This window comes from Hipposideros armiger, unplaced genomic scaffold (genome assembly GCF_001890085.2).
Source record: "Hipposideros armiger isolate ML-2016 unplaced genomic scaffold, ASM189008v1 scaffold_625, whole genome shotgun sequence".
Classification (NCBI taxonomy): Eukaryota; Metazoa; Chordata; class Mammalia; order Chiroptera; family Hipposideridae; genus Hipposideros; species Hipposideros armiger.
The window spans coordinates 811,171-837,760 of record NW_017731975.1 but is presented as its reverse complement, the minus strand read 5'-3'; the positions used below and the strand labels follow the sequence as shown (position 1 = coordinate 837,760).

Below are 26,590 nucleotides of genomic sequence, written 5' to 3'. Positions count from 1 at the left end.
TATCAGTTTTAAAAACAGTTACCTCCGGGTAACTATTTTTCTCTATTTTGGATATAAATGGTTTTGATTTTTTAAACCTGCAGAGAAAACATACAGTGACAGATCTGAATAAATAAAAACTAAAGATTACCCTCTTTATGGTAGAGCTTTCAAGATAGAGGAAAAAAAGCATTTTAATTCCAGTCAGTAAGTTTTTTGGTTCTGTGAAAAGTATCACTCCTTTCCTATCTCCACTGATAGACAACATCTTTGCCATTTCCCTCTAATATCAAAGTGCATTTGTTTAAAATTAAACATACCTTAAAGAAAAACCAAAAATCTTAGGAATTTTTGGCAGATCCTATGCAGCAAAAATGAAGTGATTTTCCCTTCTTCCTACTCCTCAATTTAAAGCTTTACAAAACGGGCTAAATGCAATACTTCCAGGACAGCAGAGTTTACAAATAATGGATTTTTGTTTCAAGGAACAAAAAGGGAAAGGGAAAATAAAACCAAATGGGAATAAAGAGGAGAAACCCTGAGGCGAAAATGGCTTTTCCTTTAGAAAGTTCCTGGGCTCTGACTTGGGTTCACAAGGTGCCCGCAATCTTCTGGGCTGAAAGTCCCTCCTCCAGCCAGAGGGTGGCGCCCGAGCCGCTGCGGAGTGTGCGCCTGTGGATGCGCCGCAGCCGCAGCAGGTAGAGCAGGATGGACAGCAGGACCACCAGGAAGCAGCCGGAAAACAGGTAGTGATTGTAGACGAAGGAGAAGCCCCGCCAGTGGGCATGATTGGCCCGGAAGGTCTCCTGCTGGATATCTCTGCCCACGTGGAAACAAAAATAAACAACCCTAATGAGAGGTAACAGAGAACTAACCGGGCAAGAAATGTGACGGGAAGGGAGCACATGACATGGGCTGGGGGCACCCGGGTCAGGACTCAGCTCCGGAGACAAAAACTGTAACCTCCTGTTTGAGACTCAGTTTCCTTACCTCTCAGATGTGGGATAATATGGCCTAACAGAGGGCAGTTGTGTTAACAGGTAAGGTGTGAAAGTGTCTTCACAAGTCTGTAGCAGTTACCATCATTATAATCTGGGTAGCAAAAATCAGAGAAATTTAGAACTGTGAGGGTTTCGCTAATACATGTAAGCCAATGTGGAATCCAACCACCTCTGTGATTAGTAATACCCATTACTCACAAACTTTGCAGTTAATCCAGCTACATGTATTGTGGAAGACACTCAATTAAAGGAAGCGCAGGGGTGTGTGTGTGTGTGTGTGGGGGGGGGAACAAAAAAAAATAAGACCTCATTTATCAGTGAACCAGGGTCTTATGTGGGCTCAACTGACAGCGGGGTCTGTGAGCTTGAATGGGAAAAATGTGCATCTTTACTTGACTAATCTCTGTAATGCAGGATTTATTTCTATTGAACATGAATGTGGACAACAAACCACTGTAGAATCAGTAGGACTTGTGACTTTGTTCCTAGTGAAACTCACAGACCTTTTATATCACACTGTGGTGTTTTGCAGAGGCCTCAAAATATCGGTGACACATATCACTACACTGAAATCACAGAAGGTACTAGTTCTGCTGCCAGATCTTGTTATTTCATGGGTGAATAAAGAACATAGATTACTAGACCACAAGTTTGTTTCTGTAATATTTTGATAAATATATTTCAATACAGTGGTTCCTCAGTAGCCTATGTATTAATGTTATTCATTAAAAACAATATTTCAAGAAGGGGCCCAAGGCCATAAAAGTTAAGAACTCGGAAATAAATCCTGTGCAGGGGTAAGGGTACAGACAGTTGAGAATAATCAAACCCTCTGTGCTGCATATGATGGGATGGGTAAGGTGGGAAGGGAGGCAGCACTGGGCAAAAAGGGCAAAGTCAAACTTCACTGACTACAATTCTGCCCACGGCTAGCGCTAACCGTGCCCCCGACACCCACAAACCATAGCTGCCATCACGCCTCGTCACTGCCGAAAAGAACCTTCTGATTTTTGTTGCCCAATTCACGGCCATACCTTAAGGGTAAAAAGCGGGTCCTGTAAAGGATTGCTCCAAGGGTCCACTGAACCTCCTTGTCATAAACTTGCAAGGCTGTCTTTAAATTTTTATAGCTGACAGGAAACGAAAAGCCCCTGTGAAACACTTCAAACATCCAGGCAGATTTGAAGCACTGATACCTATAAACACCAAGCACAAACAAAAGTGGGGCTGATTCACTTGTCAAATAAACTGTACCCAGAGACACACCTTCCCTTCTGCGACCAGCATGGGTGCACAGGCTTCATAGGGCCAGCACTCTGAGCAGCCAAATCAACTGTATGCATTTCAAGCTGATTTACTTGGTTTATGCCCCTTGTCCCGCAACATAAAAGTTCGCCTGCCAACATCAATCAGCTCATGCAACTTAGCCTCCATATAATTTTAATACATAGCCAAGACAGATTTTTTTTTTCTTTAGGCATTCCATCTTTGATTCATTCAGTAAATCCTGAGCAAGTTCCAGCTGCTTGGGGCCTCAGTTTCTGTATTATAAAATGAGAAGACAGCAGGGTCCTTTTTAGCTCTGACAGTCTGATTCTAAATATTTATCAGAGGCTAACTTTTGGCAAAGCAGTGGGCTAAGCAACTAATAAGATATAATAAATAATAAGATAGTCAATGTACTTAAATAACTTATGAAAGAGGATTTTAAAAAAGCAACAAGTAACCATAAACAAAGCAGAATATGATAAGCACCACACGAGAGACATAATGAGTGCTCTGGAGACTGACAGAAGGATGGAGTCTGGCTAAGTGGGCAGAGGGAGACTTGAAAGGGACAGCGTCTGACCTGACTCTGACATCTGGGCAGGATTTCAACAAGCAAAAAACGAACAGGGGAATTCCAGGTGGAAGGAACAGCAAAACTGAGCAAAAATATGTTTTGAGCAAGATGTATTTGGGCACAAATATTTGTTGTCCTGTTTGAAAGGAGCCCAGGGTAGACAAGGAGGAACAATGATTGATGAGGGCAAAGAGGCAGGCGGGGGTCAGAGTGTGGCAGGCCAGGGGCCCATACTGAATGCATGATTTCTTAAAAACGCCCTGGACTTGGCCATCCGCTACTTACTTTAGCCTGTGGAGGTCAGCATGAGAGGCATACAGTCCTCGGTCAAAGCGCTCCCGTAAGATTGACCACTTTGTTGCACAATAATCCTGAAAGAAATTTCACCCAAAAGAAATATTAGTAAAGGTTCATTAAACATTTTTAAAAGGATTTACCAAACCATCTTCAAAACAAAGAGGCAACTGACCAAATGGGGAAAGATAGGAGTATTTGTAAATATATGAGTATTAGCCCCTCTGATAAGGGGCTAATATCCAAAATTTATAAAGAACTCATACCAGTCAACAACAAAAAGACAAAACAATCCAATTAAAAAATGGGCAGAGGACCTGAACAGTCACTTCTCCCAAGAAGGCATACAAACGGCCAACAAATATATGAAAAAACGCTCAACTTCACTACCTATTAGGGAACTGCAAATCAAAACCACAATGAGCTATCACCTCACACCTGTTAGAATGGCTATCTATCATCAAGACAAATAATAACAAGTGTTGGAGAGGCTGTGGCGAAAAAGGAACCCTCACACACTGTTGGTAGGAATGTAAATTGGTACAGCTGCTATGGAAAACAGTATGGAGGTTCCTCAAAAAATTAAGAATAGAATTACCATATGACCCAGCAAGCCCTCTCCTGGGTATCTACCCAAAAACACCTGAAAACATTTATCTGTAAAGATGTACGTACTCTGATGTTCACTGCAGCATTATTAATGGTGGTCAAGATATGGAAACAACCAAAGTGTCCTTCAACAGATGACTGGATAAAGAAGATATGGTACATATACATAATGGAATAGTACTCAGCCATAATAAAAGATGAAATACTGCCATTTGAGACAACATAGATGGATCTTCAGGTTTTTATGCTAAGCAAAATAAGTCAGAGAAAGTTAAGAACCATATGACTTCACTCATATGTGGGATGTAAAACTGAAAGCAACAAAGGAACAAGTCAAACAAATGAAGAAACAAAAACTCATAGACACAGACAACAGTTTAGTGGTTACCAGTGGGTAAAGGGGGAGGGGGTAGTCATGAGGGTAAGGGAGGTCAAATATATGGTGATGGAAAGAGAACTGACTCTGGTGAGCAAACAATGTGACATATAGATGGTGTATTATGGAACTGTACACTTGAAACCTATGTAATTTTACTAACCATTGTCACCTCAATAAATTTAATTTAAAAAAAGGGTTTACCAAATCCATATGCATAATAATATACTTCCAAGTAGGAAACACAAGCTTAACTTATGTACGTGTAGCAAGAAGACAAGACACTCAGTGACTAGATTAGCAAAGACAGTGCTTGTTCTTTGCCTTAAAATTCAACCAAAGTTATCATTAAAGAGAATTTCACTGCCCACAACAAACCTCTTCAAAACTGCTTAGTTTCTCCCTCCGTGCCTACATGTGACAGGCATAAACTTTAGGAAAAGTGAAGTGGTACTTTAGCTACAATAGTTCAGGCTGAGTATCTATGTCTGTGGTTACATGGGGTGAGGTTCTGGGAACGCAAACATGATTACAAATGGCTCTGTCTTTAAGAGAAGGGAAAGAGGTGCCACCTCTTCCTGAAGTCATTTGTAACAATATTAATAACTAACATTTATTGAGCACTGTGTAAGTACTTTTTCTAAAGATAGCACTTTAATACTTAAAATGACTCCTCAACATGGCTACTATTCTAACATCTAACAGATGAAGAAACAGAGGCTCAGAGAGGCAGTGCAACTTGCAGCAAGGAACACAGAGAACAGCACTCAGCCTGGGGTGAAACGGTAAGGACAGGCATTTCAGGAGGAGGAAACACCATGAATGAAGCTGAGATGGGAAGTAGCACAGACAGGGGGGAAATGAATAGATGTCTGATCCAATTACAGTATAAGGTGCTAGCTGGAGAGATGAGGCTATAGGGTGGAGATGACATGCTAACGGATTTGAAATTCATCCTAGAAGCAAAAGGAAGCTGCTCTAGATTTTAAATAGGAAGCAGATGACCACAAGTGTGTTTAGACAGAACGATCTGGGAGCAGCTGGAAGGCGAATGATGGAGGAAGACCAGATGCAAAAGATGAACGGGGAGGCTCTGGCAATAGACAGAGGCCTGGATTAGGACAAGAGTGCATTAGACAGTAGGGAGGGCTTGAGAAATGGCTACGACATCACATACTGTGCTTGACTGATGATGTGGGGGTGTCCAGCGAGGGACGAACAAGTGACAAGAAGTGTCTAACTCCTGGGTTTCAGGGAGAGGGACTGGATGGCTAGTGACATTGCTAACTGAGACAACATAACAGGAACAGCGGGGGAAGAAAATGGTGGGTGTTTGGAGTTGTGACATCTCGCAGGCACTGGGCAGGGGTCAGGACTGCAGCCTCTTCTGGAGAGGCAGCAGCAATCTATGAACACGGATGAGAACATCCAAGAACTTAGTCAGAAGGCCAAGAATGGAAGTCTGGGATCACCAAGGTTTAAGGGTCATGAAGCGGGGAACCCTGAAAGAGCCTAAGACACTGTCAGAAAGGCAGGGAGAACAAGAGATTAGGAGTCCTGGAGTAATGTCAGCTATTCTGACAGTAATATAAAATCATCTGGAAGCCATGATGTCCAGAGTAGTTTATGGGAGTGGTGGGCAGAAGTCTACTCACAGTGGAGTTTTTACTTCTGCTGTGACTATTCCTCTCGCCCAACCAAGGGAACAGGATTCACAACGTGCTGCATGAGAACCTTCCATCCTCCACTTTTCCCTTCTGTTGACCCAGGCCTCCAAGTGTGAAAAGAGGACACGGCCTGCCACTGTCTACACCAGTCTCTCAAAAGTGTAAACAAGATGGCTTCTTTGAAGGTTACCTTTGCAGCTTTAGTAAATGCAGCAGCATTGTAGTCTCCCCCCATTCGTAACACATCCTCAGTGCAGTAATAGAATTCAGAAAAGCCATAGAATTCGCTGTTCTGGAAGTGAATCGGGGGCTGGTAGACCCCGTTAAGGGAAGTCTGCGTCTCGTTTGTCTTGTTCATGAAAGGCTGGAGAACCTCGCAACACAGATCAAAGTCTCCCGTTCCCCGCAGGTACATGGTCTGTCCGTTTTGCTGGATTTCATCTTTAATGTCCAGGGGTAGGCAGGGGTCCAGGTATGGAGTATCAGGAGCCAGACCAGTCTGCTTCCCCAGGAGCCTACAGGACAAAGAGAAACTTTATCATGAGACCGACATAAAAATGTGTTCCGAAGAAGTGACTGCAAGTCAGTGCCTCTCAAAATGTGTTCCATGGAACACGAGCCCTGCTAGGTGTTCTGTGGGAGTACAGAAGGGTTCCAGGATAATTAAGTTAGGAAAAGACACCCTTGAGCCCCTCTTGGAGATTTGTGATATACACTTTCATACAACAGGCACCTTAACAGAGTCCAGTGAAACAGCTACCCGGTCGAGTGACCCGAAGCTTTCTGTTCCCTGTACACAGCCTGGTGTCTCAGCCGCTTAGTGCTCGTGATCAGTGAGCTCTCCCCTCAGTCTCCTGTTCAAGGCAGGTAAACGCCCACCAACTGTGTTATTCCCAGCCCCATTTCTGCCACTGGTGCTTGTGATTTTAATCATATAGTATAGATGAACTATGACTGTGAAAACTTAGGAAAATATGATAAAGACAAGTTGCCAGAAAACTGCTGTCAAATAAGGTATTAGCAAGATTTAAAAAGAACTGAGAAAAATTAGTAAAAATCTAGACAGATTTGGTATCAAATTGCTTCACAAATGTCTTTAAGTCCTTGGTATTCTTTGAAGAAAGCCAAAATGACACCAACATGAGTGGGTGCAGAATATGCCAGAGAAATGACGCACGTGGCCTAAAAAACCACTTTAGTCCAGAGCAAACGATTGGCAAGGTAATACATAAGTTGAAACAAAATGCTTGAGGTTTGATTCTATTTTTATGATTCTCAGTTTTAACTGATTTTTAAAAAATTAATCAACTACTGATCCCAACTGCCGCAGATAACAGCGTTTCTATTGTACTGCAGGCTCAGAGAAGTCCCATAGAAAAACCTCAGCTTTGCTCACTGAAACGTACTATGCTTAATAGTTCCCAGTGAAATCTCCAGGCATGAAGGTCCGTCATCCAGCTTTGTATGCTCACTGTGAGGTAACTGAGGAACAGGAAAGAGCTCTGAACACTGGAGTTACGTTAGTGTTTGATACCATGAATCCCACAGGCCTAAAAAGTGTTTTATTAGGAGAGTGCCTGAGTTCAATATTAGTCACTGACAGTAAGTTAAATTTTTACTTGCCACTTAACTGACAAGTTGTTTATTCGTAAGATCAGGGCAACTCAAAATGCACTTGAATGTAATAAACTGAGGTATTTGCCACTATTAAAATGTTCAATTTAAAAAAAATCAATCATCACTACCAACGGCAAAGAGATAAATATGCATTTCAAGGTTCAATTCCTGACATATGTAAAAAGTGATGACTAACATTTATAATTATTATACAAGTAGAAGACTATTCAAATGTATACTTCATGCTACTGTTTTTAGTTGCTTGCCCTACATTTTATTAAGTACCACAAACTGTTCATTATATAAGCTTCTTTTTTTTTTTTTTTAAGATTTTTATTGGGGAATTGGGGGAAGGGGAACAGACAAGTTGCTGTCATTTTGTTCTTCAGTCTAGTTGTGGAGGACGTTGCTTCACTGGCCCAAGTTGGCATCATCATTGCGCTCTTCTTGGGTGAGGCAGATCAGTCACTGGCTTCTGGACAGCTGCTCACTGTGGCTGCTGGCCACTCACGCTGGCTGCTGGCTACATACGGTAGCCCATGGCAACCCACTGCCACAGGGGCTGCAGCCTATGGCGTCACGACCCAGCTCCAGGTTGAGCTGTTGTTCAGCATCTTAGCTGTGGAGGGCAGTGTCACTGGCCCTCATATGCGGGATCCGAACTGGGGCCCTCTGGCGTCCCAAGCCAGTTCTTAACCACTTGGCCGGCCCTATATAAGCTTCTTGACAGTAAAACCAATCAGTAAAAATTATAGTTGCAGAAGGTGTGTTTCCAAAATTCTGATTAAAAAATCATTTATAAAATATTTCTATTTTAAGACTATTGTAAAAAATAATTATACTAAAATGTGCTATATATAATACACCACTTTAAAAAAGAAATTATGGGACTACCAATCTCTTAACTATTCAATTTATGTCTAGAGCAGACCAAAAAAACAAGTTTTTTATTGCTTTTCTTATTCACATATATGAATTTCTGGAAAATGTGGTACTAAATGGCTCTGACTTGGTCTTTCTTAAAGTTCAGGCCTCCCAAGTTTAAGATTAAATTGATCAAGGAAATATATTATTATTTATCCCTGTGAATTAGGATTTTTTTCCCCTCAAAATTATTTCATCAAAACAAACAAAACAGTAATTAATAGGATATTTTACGTAACTCTAGATTTCAGGTATTTTTATTCATCCAAATGGCTTTCCTGCTTTTATGGACTAATTTCAAATAAATAATTATTATATACTTAAACTTATAAAATAAATTTAAACTGATATAGTGTTGCTTTTGTTTTATGTATTTTCTATACTACAACTCTTCATAAATGTATTTTTAAAAGTTTTAACTGCTGTTAAGTGTTTCAAACCACTAACTTTGACTTAGTCTAGATCATTTCTTTGTCTTGAATACATTTCTTCGCTATGGTCTTATCCAGTAAATAATGACACAGGCTGCTTTTCCAGAACATCACATAATTTGATTTGCTCAATAATGACAATTTGATCATCACTTACTGCAGGCTCCAGGAGGACATCTGCAGTGGCCCAGGTGTTGAGTTTCCCAAGGACTCTGCAATCAGGAATGCTTACCCAGGGCTGAAAACTACTGTAATTGCCTCACAGTGAACTTTCTAATCCCTCAGGGGAGGTGGGTCTGAGAGAGAGTGCCTCCTTTGGAGCCTGGTGGGACACAGGGCCAAAGGCGGGACCCCGGTGTCCTCTCACTTCTTCTCCCAGCTCAGCTGGCAGGAGAATAAAAAGCTAACAGTGCTGACATGCTTCTGATGACTGAGGGTTCCCTGCTTTGCTGAATGTGTTTTGTATGAGGAGAGAACTAGGTTTGAAAGTGACTGCCGAGCAGTGGAAGGTGCTTTACCTGTTCTTTTGAACTGTGTTGGCAAATATCTTGTCTTCGTATCTCTGTCGAGCAGCATTGCCACCAAACCCAAGAAATGTGGCCACATAGACCCGGTACACATGCTCAGTCCGGTGAACATCACATCCCAGGTTAAATTCAGCGAGCAGGTTCTTAGCTACTTCTTCCTGAAGACGTAAGGATAACAAACGTTAATATTTTAAGCAATAAAAAACAATCACCTTCTTTAAAAAGAAGGATCTAAAAAGATTCTCATCAGAACAGCAAAAAGTTTTGCTTTTACATTTTCTTCTAAGGGTCCTATGACAAATCTGACTTAAGAAATTTCAGCTGTGCTGCCCATCTGTGATATTGTTACAGCTTTTTGAAAAAGGAAGTTAGCAATATAGTTCATACTCTCTGATCTAATAAATCTATTTATGGAATCCTATGCTTTGGAAATAATCCTAAATAATGAAAAGTCTTTATACACAAAGATGTCCTTTGCAATTCTGGGACAAAAGCTGGATGTCATCTAAATATACAACTCCTAGGAGGGTTTAGTAAATTGTGGTAAACAATAGTTTATGGAGGAACATGTTTATATGCTGTTAAAGGACACAAAATTGCATAAACACTATGATTATAACAACCATATTTTTAAAAACAATAAATAGGAAAACAAATGAAAAGAAATACACGAAAATGCTAACAATGATGTTTTTAGATGATGCATTCATTCATGGGAAATTTTTAATCCAGATTTTTCAGTATGTTTTCCAAACTTGCTTTATATCTATTTTTTAACTTCTCTTGAAGGGAAAAACATTACTTTTTACAAAGAGTGTAATAGCTTCTGGAAGCATATTTCGATGGGAAGTAGGAAACACAGATTGTAATACTTGAATTTACAAGGCATTTTTCTAAGGAGATTAATAAATGTATCAATAACATTTACTGAGTGAATACTAGGTACCTGGCAATGCATTAGACATATTATATGCAAAATCTCATTTAGACCTCAGAGTAACACTATGTTATAGGCACTTGCATTCACATTTATAGATGAAGAAACCAGCTCAGAGAAGTGACATGCACAAGGTCACACAGCTAGTGAGGATAGGATGGTGTTGCAGCCCAGGCTTGTCCAGCACCAGTCTTTTTTAACCACTACACTATGCTGGGGGAAAGTGTAGGAAACCAGGCTTTGGTATTAACTTAAGAGGGATGGGAAGAGTGATAAAGACATGTAGCAATTCAGGAATACATCTGGAAACCCTTCTGGTGCTCTCCACACAAGGCCACCAGCCTACTAGGAAACTACAGGCAGTGACCGAGAACACTGAAGGTTTGGAGAAAAGAGCAAACTGTAAGTTCAGAGACGTGGAAGGAGTGCATATAAACCTCAGTCTTTTCGAGAAAAGTCAAAACTGAGCCATTAAAAAAAGTATTATTCCCAATTGTAACTTAATAAATCTGATGCTATTCTAATAAGTTTTATTAATACAATACCTGTTGAGAAAGTAAGTGATTGAGGAGACAATATAAACAAAAACTCAAGCATGTGGCTGACATATATACCAAAGAAAAATGCTACGTAAGTTCAGAAAACAAACCAGCTGACTTCAATGAACAAACACAAACGGCTTAGGGGAGGACTGCCTTGGTTTCCTCCCGTCTCCTGTCTCCTTGGTTGAGAAGGTGGTATACCTCAGGAAGCACAGTAAAGATGTGTTCAGACTCAGAAAACAAAACAAAAATGGATGGAGACATGTTAAATGAAACCAAATAAAAAAGAAATTTGTACAGATAATAACCTGCTGTGAGGAGGCAAAGCTTACAGTTTTGGGGACTTCGTATGCTATCTGGGTTGACACGCCTCCCATGTCAAGAATACCAGCAGTTCTTTTACGGAGGATGGCTTCGCTGCTTTCACTACCAGGAATGTTAACTTCCACAACTGCCTCATCATCTGGAAAGAGCGAGAAGCATCCATTGGAATGGAACAAAACCAGAGAACTGGGATCTTCTGAAGAATCACCTTTTTTTCACGGTACGTTTCAAGCATTTCTAGGCAAACCCAGCCTAATCCTCCTAATTAAAATCAAGATAATTGTGTGAAATAGCAGCGTCTCTTATTCTACTCTTGCACACTTAGCTGCATCACAAAACTTCGCTCCTTCCTTTCTCATCCTTTAGGTTAAATAGAAAAAGCCATAATTTCCAGTTAGCCATATTAGTTGGAAATGTGATACTTACCATCCTCAATATGCTCAAATCGTCCAAGGACAAAATTAATGCCAATCCAAGCATACACACCTATAGACATTGCACAGGGTGAAGATAAGAAGAATAGAGTTTTAAAGTATTTTGTATAAGTCTTATTAGTGCAGTCTGTGGAAACATTTCATTTATTTTACTCCCTGACAACCTGTGAAAACATCATCTGAAATAACACATTTCTACTAATGTATTCTATCTTTTCCTAGAGTTTTTCCAAGAACTCTAAACTCTAAAATTTACAGTTTCATTTCATTTACATAGGTTGAAAATAGCCCCTAGGTGCTAGTTTTCCTTAGAAATTTATAGGTTGTTTTGAAATACTGGAGTTTTTATTCTTTATGAAGTTAAATCTATCAACAGCAAGGTTTTAAAAACAAGTTAACTTTGACTTTCATTTCCTTTATCTCTCACTTTCATTCAGTTGCCACATCTCATTGTTGTTTTACAGTATTTCCTACATCGAATCTTGACCCATTTTCATTACCACCTTGATTTCAGCTGTTACAGAGATCTAATCAATCTTCCTGCCCCTACTTTTCCACTCCAACCCACTCTATTTTCTGCTACTGGACTGATCTACAGAATGAAGTCCAAACTCCACAGCCCGACAATTCCAGACCTTAACAACATTTTTTACTAAATAAATTTGACATGTAACATTCTGTAAGTATGGTGTACAATGTATTACTTTGATATTTATATATTGTAATATGATTGTCCTTATAGAGATACTTATCACATTACATAATTATAGTATAATATTATTGACTATATTCATTAAACACCTGAATTTTTAAAATCTGCTATAAGTGGACCCGCACAGTTCAAATGTCAACTGTCCTGTGCATTAGATCTCTATGGCTGATTTACTACTCATTACAACTTTGTACCCTTAAACACCATCAGTCTTATTCCCGCCCCCCCGACCCCCCTCAAGATTCTGGCAACCACCATTTTACTGTTTTTTAGGGGTTTGACTTTTTCAGATCCCACAAATAAATGACATACAGTATTTGTCTTTCTCTGTATGACTTATCTCATTTAGCATAATATGCTCAAGGTCCATCCATGTTGTTGCAAATGTCAGGATATCCTCCTTTCTCATGGCTGAATAATATTCCATTGTGTATACATACCACATCTTTTTTATCTATTCATCATTCATGAGTATTCGGGTTGTTTCCCTATCTTGGCTATTGTGAATAGTGCTATGATAAACTTAAGAGTGCATATATCATGTCAAAGCCCTGTTTTCATTTTCTTTGGGTATATACCTAGAAGTGAAGTTTCTGGGTCATATGGTAGACCCATTCTAAATTTTTTGAGGAGCCTGCATAATTTCCATAGTGATTGGACCAATTTACATTCCCACTAACAATGTATAAGGGTTTCATCACATCCTAACCAGCACCTGTTCTCTCATCTTGATGACAGCCATTCTAACAGGTATGAGGTGATAGCTCATTGTGGTTTTAATTTGCATTTTCCTGATGATTAATGATATAGAGCATCCTTTCATATGCCTGTTGGCCATTTTGATGTCCTCTTTGGAAAATGTCTGTTTTAATTCTTCTGCCCATTTTCCAACCAGATTTTTTTGTTTTAGTTGTATGACTTCTTTATACATTTTAGATATTAACCCCTAACCCAATAAACAGTTTGCAAATTTCTTCTCCCATTCTGTAGGTTTCTTTTGCTGTGCAGAAGCTTCTGGGTTTGATGTCGTCCCATTTGTTGATTTTTGTTTTTGTTTGTGCTTTTGATGTCCCCAAAATCAATGCCATGGCAAACATCAACGAGCTTTTCCTATGTTTTCCTAGGAATTTTATGGTATTAGGTCTTATGTTTAAGTCTTTGATCCACTTTGAGTTAACTTTTGTGAGTGGTATGAGACAGGGGTCCATTTTCATTTTTCTGCATGTGTTTCTCCAGTTTTCCCCGCACCACTTGTTGAAAAGACTACCTTTTCCCATTGAATGTCCTTAGGGCCCTTGTCGAGTATGAGCTGACTGAATAAGCAAGGAGTTAATCCTGTGCTCTTTATTCTGTCCTTTCTTGCCGACAGCAAATTATCTTCATTTGCCCATAAAGGTTCCATCCTTTTACCCTTCCCCTTTTATATTTTTGATGTGACCAAATATCTCTTTTTATGCGGTGATTTTGTTACCAAGTTGTAGTAGCTACAGTTATTTTTAATGCTCTTTTTTAACCTTTATGCTATACTTGTTTAATAGTACTCTAAAAAAAGTTGCAGTTTTCTAATTCTATTTATCATCTTAATCAGAGTTTTGTGTACTTCTGTCTTTTCATTTCAGCTTGAAGAGCTCCTTCTGACATTTCTCGTAAGGCAGGTCTAGTGGCTGGTGAACCCCCTCAACTTTTGTTTGTCTGGGAAAGCCTTCATTTCTCCTTCACATCTGAAGGATAACTTTGCTGGACAGAATAATCTTTTTTTTTTTTAAAGATTTTATTGGGGAACTGGGGGAGGGGAACAGCATTGGGGAATCGGAACAGACAAGTTGCTGTCCTTTTGTTCTTCAGTCTAGTTGTGGAGGACGTCACTTCACTGGCCCATGTTTGCTATTATCATTGAGATCTTCCCGGGTGAGGCAGTCGCTCGCAGGCCATTGGATGGCCGCTCACAGTGGCTCTCGGCAGCTCACGAAAGCTCACACCCACTTCGCCGGCGACTCATGGCAGCCCAGCTCCAAGTAGAGCTATTGTTCACCATCTTAGCTGTAGAGGGCACAGTGTCACTGGCCCTCATGTGGGATCCGAACCAGGGCCCTGCTGCTCAGAGCTGGCATCCCAAACCAACTCCTAATCAACGCGCCACTCAGCTGGCCCTGGACAGAGTAATCTTGACTGGCAATTTTTCTTTCTCAATACTTTGAATATGTCATTCCACTCTTTCCTGGCCTGTAAAGTTTCTGCTGAGAAATCTGCTGACAGCCTAATGGGGGTTCCTTTGTAGATTGCTGTCTTTTTTTTCCCCAGCTGCCTTTAAAATTCTTTATCATTGACTTTTGACAGTTTTAATATAATGTATCTTGGAAATCTTTTTGTGTTGAGATAACAAGGTGTTCTACAAGCTTTGTAGACTTGTATATTCAGTTCCTTCACCAGCTTTGGGAAATTCTCAGGTATTATTTATTTAAATATGGTCTCTGCTCCTTTCTCCTTCTCTTCTTTTGGAATACCCATTAATCTCATGTTGTCTCTTCCAATGGAGCTATAGTTCTTGTAGGGTTTCTTCGCCTTTTAAAAATCTTAGTTCTCTCTCCTCTTCCACCTGAAACATTTCTATATGCCTATCCTCGAGCTTGCTTATTCTCTCTTTATTTCCAATGCTTTCTAATGCACTATTTAGCTCATTTATTGAGCTCTTCAGTTCCAGAATTTCTGTGTGGTTCTTTTTTAGAATTTCAGTCTCTTCGGCAAAGTACTCCTTCTATTCATTAATTTTATTCCTGAAATCATAACATTGCCTTTCTGAGTTTTCTTGTAGCTCATTGAATTTCTTCATAACAGCTTTTACGAATTCTTTATCAGTTAGATCACAATAGCCTGTGTCTTCAGGTTCAGTTGCTAGAAAACTTTTGTTTTATTTCTGTGATACCATATTACTGTGATGTTTCACAGTGTTTGATGAAAAGTGCCATTTAAAAATTGTAATATTTCAAGGCATGGTTTTCCAAATTTTAAGATATCAGGAGTAACTTTAATAAAGTATACACAGGGGAAATGGAGGCAATTTAAAGAAATAGTTTCAAGTTGAAAACCAGTATACCAACCTTCTTGTTTCCCTGAAATTACTTCTGCATGAGAATCAGAAAACAGAAAGTCAAAGTGCACGGGGATGTCAGTCAGAAGGTCTTCCAGGATGGCTTTCTGCTGGCTGTAAGACAACCCAAAAATTTACATCATCAAAATATTATACCCTGACCTTTTGTTTTAAAAAAAAGATTTAAAAAACCACTATGGTCTGGTTTATGCTCTATGAAAACAGTACGTTTTAAAACCAAAATAATTCATTGAAAAGATTATTTTAGGAAAGAATTTTCAAGAGTTGTGGGAATATGATTCCTAGATGTGAAACCACAAATGCACGCAATCCTTAAACTAATAATATACAAAATCAGTTTTTAAAATAACTTTATAGTTCACTATTTATACTCACAAATATATTAAAGGATATTTGGTGAGTTCTGGCTAAGGGAACAGTTCTGGTGCTATTCTATATTTGAAGGAAGAATGGTTAAGGTATTCCTTTTGATGATGATCAGAAGAGGAGGAGGACAAGGGACAGGAGGGGGAGTAGGAGGAAAATAAAACGCCAACGCCACTGCCACCACCACCGCCACCGCCACCACCACCACAGGCCTGGCCTGCCCTCGTGCAGAGGATCACCTTTCAGGAAGGATTCTCATTCCAGCGGTGCAAAGAATGTAGAGAGGGGTCTCTTTGTGTTTTGCCCGTGGTACATGCTCTGCAGCAAAGTTCAAGAGCGGAGAAATATAATCACTGACTTTCTCTGGAGAGGTAGCAAATTCTGAAATGCCTACAGAAAAAGGACACTTCTGTTAACAAGCAGCGATTTTAGCTCATAACTTACGCTTTTTCAATGTGGCTAATATGAGAGAAATTCCAGCTACATACCAGTCTCCTAGTCTTTTCCTATCCCTCTGGCAATTCCTTCTGCAGCTTCTCTTCCTTAATGATAGTGGTACTGAATATTCAGTCCTATGCTCCCTTCTTCTCACTCATCAGAAATCACAGACCGGGCCGGCCGAGTGGCACATTGGTTAAGAGCTGGCTTGGGATGCCAGAGGACCCCGGTTCGGATCCCACATATGAGGGCCAGTGACACTGCCCTCTACAGCTAAGATGCTGAACAACAGCTCAACCTGGAGCTGGGCTGCCGTGAGTCGCCGGCTCCGGTGTAGGCTGCAGCCCCTGCTGCAGTGGGTTGCCATGGGCTACTGTGTGTAGCCAGCAGCCAGCGTGAGCGGCCAGCAGCCGCAGTGAGCGGCCGTCCAGAAGCTGGTGACTGATCTGCCTCACCCAGGAAGAGCGCAATGATGGTGCCAACTTGGGCCAGTGAAGCAATGTCCTCCACAACTAGACTGAAGAACAAAACGACAGCAACTTGTCTGTTCCCCTTCCCCCGATTCCCCAGCGCTGTTCCCATCCCCCAATTCCCCAAAAATCTTAAAAAAACAAAAAAACAATCACAGACCTGAGCATCTACTATATGTCAGACGCTTGGGATCCATTGCACATGAGCTCATCCCTGCCCTCAAGAAAAGTGCTGCTATTTTCCTCAGGCAAGCTTACTCACTCCCATGGCTGCCATCATCATCTATATGTCTTGAATCTCCAAATCTTATCAGTAGCCACCCAGATCTCTTCCCCAACCTACAGATCAGTATGTTGTGCCTGTCCACTGAACAAGGCCATGTGCTTGTCCTCACAGCCCCCCACAACTCAGCCTATACAAATTTGAACTCAATATCTACTACAAACCTGCTCTTACTGTTTGTTCCCTACCTCGGTGACCACCCTCACTGGCCATCTAGTAGCCCAAGCCCATATCCTGAGTAAAATCCCTCTCCCTCACCCTAACAAATGTTCTGGGTTTCATCAGTTGCCTCGCCTTGGTTCCTCTCACATGTTTTCACTTCTCATCTCTTTTCATCTGGCTAACTCCTGCTCATCCACTGAGCTACGTCCTCTACAGAAGTCTTCCCAAACAGAGCCCTGAAGATCAGCTCTTATTACATTCTCTGGTTACCCTTATCTCTAATCGTAGCACTCATTACGCCTTATCAAAATTACCTATTTACTTGCTTATCTCATTTCAACTGCAAGTTTCTTAAGGGTACAAACTGTGTCTTGTTCAAATTGATATTTTCAGCACCTAACATAGTGTCTGCCAAATCTTAGGCGCTCAGCAAATATTTGCTGAATGAGTATATAAGTGAATGAATATTTCTAGCTGTCATTTAGCCTATAATATTAGAGATGAGGGGGATTTTAGAAGTCCAAAAATTCCTTATTTCACAGACTAGGAAATTGTGGACCCAGAAATTAACGTCAGCTAGCAAACATCTGAGCAGACACCATGAGTAAGGCACTATGATAAACGCTGCAGGAGACAAAAGGAAGACATGATGTTTGGACATTTTATTAAGGTGTTAGTCACCTTATGCAAGATGGATAGAAAGGAGGAAAAAAGGTGAAACAGGGTCCTGGTGTGAGCTCTGAATTAGGGTGATGACTGCGGGGAGAGAAAAGGGAAGATGTGAAAGACGTCACAGAGATAAAGAACAGAACCTGGTTAACAATCACATCTTTGTCATTTACATACCAGGTTTTATTTTCATAACCACCGGCTTTCGGTTTTTATCCCTCATTTGTCTGATATCCAACAGATCGTGAGGATTGCCATTATGCCTGGGCCAGCAATAGACAAATATTCGAGACCCGCTGCTACCACAGTCCACCACGATACCATAGTTCACATTGGGGTTATTGGTGTCTGTAGCTTCAATGTCAGTAACTCGTGCCAAGTACCTTGTTTAGAAAAACAAATATGCACTTTTATTGAGACAGAGAAGATCAACCTAAACCTAACAGAGCAAATTCAATAAATAAATACCGAGTCAGTGATTTCTAAGCTGTGCAGTAGCACTGCTATCACATTTTTACAAATGTCAAGTGATTAGGTTCAGAAGAAAACAAAACAAGTGATAGTGATAAAGATAATCTAAATCAGATATGCACTCATTATTCCATAAAAGATGTTCTGAAAAGTAAAACTATTTCCAAACTATCAACATAAACTGAAAAATCAGCTTAGAAGATATTGGAGAAGCTAATGTTTAAATCCCCTTATGATGTGGATTTGGTGGTTAATGATTAAACAGTTTCTAACAGTTTAATTTTTCATGCCGTGCTTGCTGTATTCAGTACGGCATCTGTTTTTACAGCCACAGGCTACTTAAATTCCAACCTAATCCCAGTCTTGAAGCCATGAAATCAAGTTGTGGCATCCTATCGAGAAAACAAATGCTCATTTCTCTCACCTTTGAAACTTCTTGTCTCTGGATAGCCGCCCATATTTACTTCGGATTATGACAACCGAAAAGTATAAAAGTGAAACAGCAGCAGCTAGAATGCTAATAACAATAATTTGGCGTAAGTTTGTATTCAGAATTCGAGGACACCCCACTGGAGAGATGCTAAAATGCCAGGAAGCAGGAAAAAGACAGGAGATGCCGATCCTGAAATTTTGAAAAACAGATTTTAAAGCAGTCTGATTCAAAGAGGCCTCCCCTCACCTAACCTGATCTGAAAGTAAGACATTTAGTTTGAGCTGCTCCTATTTCCCTGCTGGTAGGTGCCTGTGTACCAGCATCTCCCATATTACTACGTTGCTATATAACCCATTATTGTAAAATTATAGGAATGAGAATTAAGCCCTGATGGTTATGACACTTCTATGGTTTCCCTCTTTCTTGAGAGTATTATGTAGATTTTTATTTGTACCCTATTTTGTTCTAAAAAAAGAACTAGGAGCAGTTTCCAAGAATAAGTTCAATAAGATAAATACTTAAATCTATAATGAAATCAGGTTTAAGGATGATGAAACCAAAAGACAATTTAGTACACAGAAGTGCATGTAATAAAGTAGGCCTTCAAAGGTAGTTGAGCATTCTAGTGGCCCAAACCTTGTCCATTAGATTAGAAACATACAGTCATGTGCGGCATAATGACGTTTTGGCTTCGATCAACAACGGACCGCATACATAATGGTGGTCCCATAAGATTATAATGAAGCTGAAAAATTCCTATTGCCTAGTGATGTTGTACCATCCATCATAGTGCAACACATGACTCATGTGTATGTGGTGATCCCAGTGTAAACAAGCCTGCTAGTCATAAAGAAGTATATAGCACATACAATTATGTACAGTATACAACACTGGGTAATGATAATAAATGACTGTTCCTGGTTTATGTATTTACTATACTTTTTATCGTTACTTTAGATAAAGTTTGCTGTAAAACAGTACGCTGTGTTATGCCGGTGGCAGCCTCGGTTTACCTCATCTCTTGATTGCATTATTTTTCTCTTGTGCTTGAATTAATCTAGTGATGTCTGTACAGTAACATGCTGTACAGGTTTGTAGCCTAGGAGCAGCAGACTATGCCATACAGCCTGGGTGTGTAGTAGGTGATACCATCTAGGTTTGTGTAAGTGCACTCTATGGTGTTCACACGAGGAAACTGTCTAACAATGCATTTCTCAGAACATATCCCATTTTTAAGCAGCACATGACTGTAAATAGCTCGGAGGAGTAAGATTTTCTTAACACTGGATCCCAAGGCACATTTCTCCCTGATGAAGAAAACAGTATCTTTAACAATATCCCCATAATAAAGTCAATAAATGAGTTTTATATGTCCTGTGCTTTTAGAAATATTTCTGAGACATTTTTGCAAATAAATACTTTTCTTCTTAGTTTATGTGAGGAAGGAGAGATTATTATTAGGCTTTAAAAAAAAGCCTTTAGGATAAATGTTATTGTTTTACAGTTAATTTCTAGTCTTCCCTTTAAAGAGTGCTTCATGGACTAAGGTATCTCACAGAAGGGGGAGGTATCCTGCTAATCCAATGGAATTTTCTATTTGTAGTTTCTAGTCTCCCTGTGGGTTCTTGGGCCAGTCAGTGGAATTTATCATGCCCTCCCCATGCCTCCAAGGTTTAGAGACGGTTATCTGGTGCTTACTACAACCCTCCCAGGTTCCAACGTGCATGCCCTTTACCATAAACTGCATTAACCCCTGTAAAATCCACCTGGCATTATCACTTTCTGTCACTGGCAGGCGCCCCTTGGGGCCATTGAAGAACAAAGGTGTCAAACAGAAATGTAGCACAAATTTGAACACTTTTCACCTGAGATTTAGATTTTTTCCCTCTCAAGAGCTGTTTCTGTGGCACCAAAATCTTGGGTTTTATAGTACTAGTGATTAGGCACCATCACTTACCTCCCCATGCTGAAAGGTCAGAGGTCAGGCAATGTTCGGAGAGTCAGTCTTCACACACCATTATAGAAACAATGGGGTCCTCCTGGAGTTACAGCCCTCCTGTTCCAGGAAGTGAGAAAAATCACAATGATGGCACAATCCAAGAACACGTTTAAGTTCTTTATCAACTGGGTGTTTAAATCCAACCACACATAATCTGGTACATGATCCTTGCACTGTAGCTGTCAGAAGGGTTTATTTTGAGCATATAGCGTCTGTATTAGCACTGATCTAGTCCCTGTCTATCTTGCTAGTCTTATCCCCTGACTGATATGGACCCCATGCTCCAGCTATATTAAACACAAGCTGCAGGTCACTGAAATGCCCCACATCCTCTGCATTTGTAGACTGCCTCTTTTGGTCCACCTGTTGGCGTTCCTATGGAATCCTTATGACTCAGGTCAAGCATGATTTCTCTGTGAGGACTTGCCGAATCCTTACATCCCCAAAGTATTTGCTCACCACCGTGGTGGGCTACAGTGTTATACTTGGGGTTGACTTTCTTATCACATGGCAAGCCCCTCATTGGCAGGGACAGCCACTTATTCTTCTGTTTCCCCAGTGACCCAGTGCCTGCCACACAGTGATGAGCATCCATTGCTCGTTTCATGGATGGCTGGGAATGGGAGATACAAAGATGAGTCAGACAGATTCAGCCCTTAAAGAATTTATAATGCAGTAGAGGGGAACACACACACACACACACACACACACACACACACACACACACACACAGTGTTAATAATGCCTACCTGACAAAGGGGAAGAAACCACTTTACGTATTTAGTTCAGGTTTGAATATGGTGTTCTCATTGTACCATATACCCCAAACAGGACAAACAATATTTGCGATTGAAAAGTTTAAGCAAAAAAGGAAAAATACGTCAATTACGTAGGTGTTTAAATGAATTTTAATGTGTTTTTATAAAGTAGCTATCTACCTTTTAGCATTTGAATATAGTGAGATTACATTACACCTTTATTAGCATTCCAATGGCTCAAAGATTTAAATATTAAAAATATCCATAAAAGTATAAGATGAAAATGTAGGTGTGTATTTACATAATATTGGAATGGGTAAGGCTTTTCTACAATGACAACAATGTCTCAAACCATAAAGGAAAGAAAATACGTATACACATGAGTTTAAGATTTCTGAATGTTTTTTTAAAAATCCCTTCACCAAAACATGAGGCTTGGGAAAATTACTTGTAACATGCATGACAAAAGGTAAAAATATCCCTTAGATATAAAAAGTTCATAAAATAAATACATAAGAGAATCACTGAATAGAAAAACGAGCAACAATAATTGGAAATTAACTTATTAAGAAATACAAATGGCTGATAAAAATAACATCCTTAGTACTCAGAAAAGTATAAATAAAAACAAGACTTCATCACTATCAGATTGGCAGAGATTAAAGTCTGAAGATACTTTGCTAGCAAGGGGGAGGGGAAAATTCGGTCATGAATACTGTTGGGGAGAATCTAAATAGGTATTAACCTTCTGGGGGGCAGAAGGGTAATGGATATGAAAAAATTTTAACATGCTTACCCTCTGTTCAACCTATCATACTTCCAGAAATTCATCCTTAGGAAAACAGGGTAAATTCACTAAAATATGTATAAAGGTGTTGATCATAGTATTGTGTATAAGAGCAAAACATTGTTACTAAAGTAATGTGCATTACAGGGACTGGGTTAAATGAAACATGGTCTATTTATGCAATGGATACAATGTGACTATTAAAGGTGATGATGCAGATCTATATTGACATGAAAGATGTCCATGATTTAAAAAGTGAAAAAAGCTACATCATGTATGGGGGGGGGAGGGGGAATGGTGGTTAGTAGTGAGATAATGGATCGTCTTTATTTTCTTCCCTAGGCGTGCCTGTATTTCTTAAAGGGCACATATTAATTCTACCATCAGAACAAACAACAGAACTATTTTTAACAGCTACCTTTGACTGATAGCTCCAGTTTCCAGCATCAAATCCTCTTCTGGATATATCAAGAAACCCCATCTTAAAAACGCTTCATCACAAAGGAATTCCAATCTGAACATTTTTAAAAATTGACAATTATGTGATAGCTGAACTAACAATGAAAGAAAAAAGTGTTTTAGTTAACAGCTTAAAGTCAAGGTCCTTGGGGAAAGAAAGGCCTTTAATGATTCAATGATGATTGCAAAGAAGGGTATACAAAGGGTACAGAGGAGAAACAAACCTGACTCCAGATTTCAAGGAGTTTGCAGATTGGTTGCTGACAAAAAACTAATATTGAGGAAAATAAAGAGCATAACAAAAGGAAATGTTAAATTAACTGGACTATATGAGTTCAGAGAAGAGCACTATGAAGGCTGGTTAACAGGAAAAGATTCCTAGAGGTGGGGGGCAGACTTGGGATGAGGGAGAACAGAAAATACATTTCAAAAGAGAAGATGCACTATTAGAATGATCATAGCAAAGTGTCTTGCCTTAGAACTTATTTTTTAGATATGTGAAGAATTCAATAAAAAGGATAAATAGATATTGACTTTTATTTAGGACAAAAGTATGGCTAAATATTACCAAGCAGTCAACAATATGGTAATTTGATCTTAAAATCTAAACTCCAATTGTATTTGCAGCTAAGAGTCTTTGCACCAGAGTTTAGGAAGGCAAACTCTTAGTACATAAAACTGTCACATTTTTAAAAGGCACTAAATTGTGTTAGACCTAACATCAGAGAGATGCATTCACGTTCATGATTTCAGCTAGTCAGGCCCTCAGCTGAACATTCTTTAGTAAAGCCCATCCTGGTCCTGGGTCAATGTCTTTGTCAGTCTCTCCCTGATGGTTCGAAGAAAACCAGTGAAAACACAATATAAATCAATTGCAAAGTGAAATGGATCCTGTGGTGAAAAATGCAGGATGCAATGAAGCAGACAGCAAATTCTCAAATCACATGCAAACAAAATCACAGACAAATGAGACTCTGGAAGAGCTAGATCTCTGAGTAAGAAAAGGTAAGATGACATGAAGAGTGCTTCAAAAAAGAATGATATGAATATCAAAGGATTACAAGAGGACCTTGAAAAATCAAAGCCCACCAACACTTAAGCAGAATTTTGTAGGAAATAACTATCTTTGAGAGATAGTGAGAGAGGCCAAAGTGAAGTGAAGGATGCTATGTGGCACTCAGTGGTCGGAACAACACATCAACAGAATTTGATTCATTCTTTAAGAAGAATGCATGTAGTTGCATTTATGACCTACATTTCCTTCAAAATTTATTTTTAAATTTAAAATTTTATTTTTCATTATCAACTCCTACTGAAACCTTTTTCTACCTTCACTATTCATTTGCAAAATTCTGGTTCTCATTTTAAATGATCTTTTTCTGGTCACACTTTTCTGCATCACCTCTGTAGTTTTCCAAATCTGCAACTCTGACTTTCTTCAAGTTCCAGTTCCACCTCTGACTTTCTTTAAGTTCCAATTCCACATCCTGAGTTTATTGATGACACCCTGTTACTGCAAACTCATTTAGTCGAAGTCTGTGGTCACAATATTTTGACACAAATTAATACCACTTTCCAAATGTCCAAGTCTAAGACTGGGGTCACTTGTCTCTTAACTTCTATTCCCACTCACCTACTTGTAGACCTATGATTACTACCTGAAGACAGCTCCCAAGGCAGGTCACCCACCTTCTGCCTTCACTGTGAACAACACTCTTCAGAAACACCTATTTTTTGTAAAACACTACCTTCAAAATATAACCAGCTTAAGAAACTTCTGGAGCCTCTGGGTCAACACCAGTTTCCCTGTGTGCTATCTGAAACCTCAATTCATCAACTGATCACATCTTATTTCACCAACATGTTGTCTCCTTGCCCCAGATAGCATCTTTCTGCTGCAGTGAGCAGAGGTGTCTCTTCTCCCCAGCTACACATTTCTCATTCTTGCCTCAGGCCTTCACCAATGGCATTTCCTTTAAAACGTCCTGCTCTCGATACTGCACTTCTTTAAAGGCACAGGTCAATACTTTTCTTCGTCAAGATTGAACTTGTTACACTTTCTAATGTTTTCCCGGACTATGAATCTTCGCTTTATTTATTTAAAAAAAACCCATGCTGAATAAATATGTAGAGAATAAAAATATAATATAGATAAAAATATAAAGCCTTAGATGAACTCTCATTTCTGTTTCTTCTTTCTAGACTATATACACAAGGGTTGAGATCATGTATCCCTACTAGGGCTAGAAGAATGTAAACCACAGATTCAAAATGCAACAAATACAAGTGATGATAAATCAATGTTAAGATAAACACAGAAATAAACAAACTACTTAAATTAGTATCCATTTTATAATTACTAATGTATCAAACAATTAACAAACTGATACAAAGACAAGAGAACATCAACTATAAGAGAACACAAAAAGTATGACTTCCTTAGTCCTCTCCAAGACTAGAAAATTAGGTATTTTCATAACACAAAGCAGGGCACAGTCAAGACTGCAGTGTGAAATTAAAGTAGGGTTTTCAGTCACTAATTTAGAATTCTCTAATAACGTCTCATTTATCTTCTGGCACAGAAGTTCCTGAATTGTAAAGCATCTCTTTTCTTTCCTAACAGTGACAAATATTCTCTGAAAATTCTCTGCACCAGTGTTCCTCTAACTGGGTTTTGGGACACATTGCAGAGAATGAGAGAGCTATCCCTTTAAAAGGTGTCCACTCACTATCAAGTCTGAGAAACACTGCCCTCACCATGACTTTATCGCCCAATTAGCTCCATTTTTTTCAAGGAGAAATGTCAAGCATGAAATTTAGCACAAGCAGAGCAAAGGAACAACGATGCCGATCGTGTAAATGTCATGAGAAGGCGGCAGGCGAGAAATACTGGGTCCTAAGGGCAGCATCCCTTCTCCCCGGCCGGGTTCCGCGTCAGTGTGGGCTGGATCCGCCCACACTACGTGTGAGAGGGAAAATCCAGCGTGGTCACCGCTGCCCACGCGACTGCACGGCTGCCAGGCTTCTCCTGCCAGGGGCTGGGGGAGAGCACCTGCCGCCCGGGGTCATGGGCGCTGACGGCTGGCGCGCCCGGATGTGGCCGCGCAGCTGGGCTGCACCGACTCCCGGGAAGACCTATGGCAGGCGCGGGGAGGCTCGCAGGCAAGGGGCTTGTCCGCAGCCGTCGCCGCCCCGCCGGGCCTCGCGGTCCAACTGTCTCCGCCCGGGCTGGCCGCTTCGGTCGCCTGCCCTCCCCTCGTCCGCGCCGGGAAGGCCTCCTCACCTGCTCGGCAGCGCTCGATCCCGCGGCAGGGACTCCCAGGAGCGGGGAGCCGCGAGCGGAGCGCATCACGGCTACCGCGGCGAGACGGCGGCGGTAATACGGACCCCGCTCCCCCGAAGCTCCGCACCTTCCCGGGAGCCGCACCTCCTCCCGGCCTCGCCCGCGTTGCGTCACCGCCGCGCCGGGAGCGCGCACGCCACGGGGCGGGGCCTGCGTCCGGGGGCGGGGCCTGCGCTAGGATGACAGGCATCGAGTGCGGAGCTGTCATGTGTAACCCTGTGGGCGCCCCTCTGCGCTGTGAGTGCCAAAAGTGAGAGTGGTGTCACAGAAGTAACCAGTACTGTGGTTTGGTCACCGTCCGTCCTAGCCTGCCTGGTTGTCAGCGAGCTGCAGTGTGCTAATGACACCGCAGTTTATCTCTCCTTTGTGCTCCTAAGGGTTATGGAAAAACAACATTAGAAAAATCTAACAAGCACTAGGCATTTTTGCTCAACTTGAAAGTTGAAATTTTTACAACTTTGCCAGTAGGTATCCCTATTTTACAGATGAGGAAACTAAGTCTCAAACTCATTCAGTGAATCTCTTAAAGTCCACATAGTAAGAGTCAGGATTTCATCCTTGCCAAAAGTTACGTATATCAGCGCTTATTCTGGGGGAGACAGGCGGCCCCTAACGCAATGGTCATG

At 40.5% G+C, this 26,590-nt stretch overlaps 1 protein-coding gene across 4 annotated transcripts; it reads right to left on the bottom strand.

Moving 5' to 3' along the window:
* Positions 1–26,084, bottom strand: ENTPD4 (ectonucleoside triphosphate diphosphohydrolase 4). Of its 4 annotated transcripts, XM_019625412.1 has the most exons (14): positions 25,905–26,084; positions 22,581–22,676; positions 20,576–20,674; positions 18,610–18,807; positions 17,892–18,097; positions 15,932–16,082; positions 15,316–15,419; positions 11,498–11,557; positions 11,056–11,210; positions 9,260–9,426; positions 5,960–6,284; positions 3,109–3,194; positions 2,015–2,176; positions 1–798 (listed from the first exon to the last, which is right to left on the bottom strand). In XM_019625412.1, exons 3-14 carry the CDS (start codon positions 20,581–20,583, stop codon positions 570–572), a joined length of 1,851 nt encoding a protein of 616 aa, XP_019480957.1. In that variant the 5' UTR covers positions 20,584–20,674; positions 22,581–22,676; positions 25,905–26,084; the 3' UTR covers positions 1–569. The 4 variants fall into 4 exon arrangements, with proteins under 4 accessions (XP_019480957.1, XP_019480956.1, XP_019480958.1 ...); XM_019625411.1 differs by lacking the exon at positions 22,581–22,676; XM_019625413.1 differs by lacking the exon at positions 22,581–22,676 and having other exon boundaries at positions 11,080–11,210.
* Between the last annotated feature and the right edge of the window lie 506 nt (positions 26,085–26,590).

Excerpts from the sequence above, each read along its gene's own strand:
- ENTPD4 (XM_019625412.1), bottom strand. Across the intron at positions 16,083-17,891 it reads GGTTATGAAAATAAAACCTG|GCATTTCAGAATTTGCTACC; the intron begins GTATGTAAATGA and ends CTTTTTCTGTAG. Across the intron at positions 11,558-15,315 it reads AATTTCAGGGAAACAAGAAG|GTGTGTATGCTTGGATTGGC; the intron begins GTTGGTATACTG and ends CAATGTCTATAG.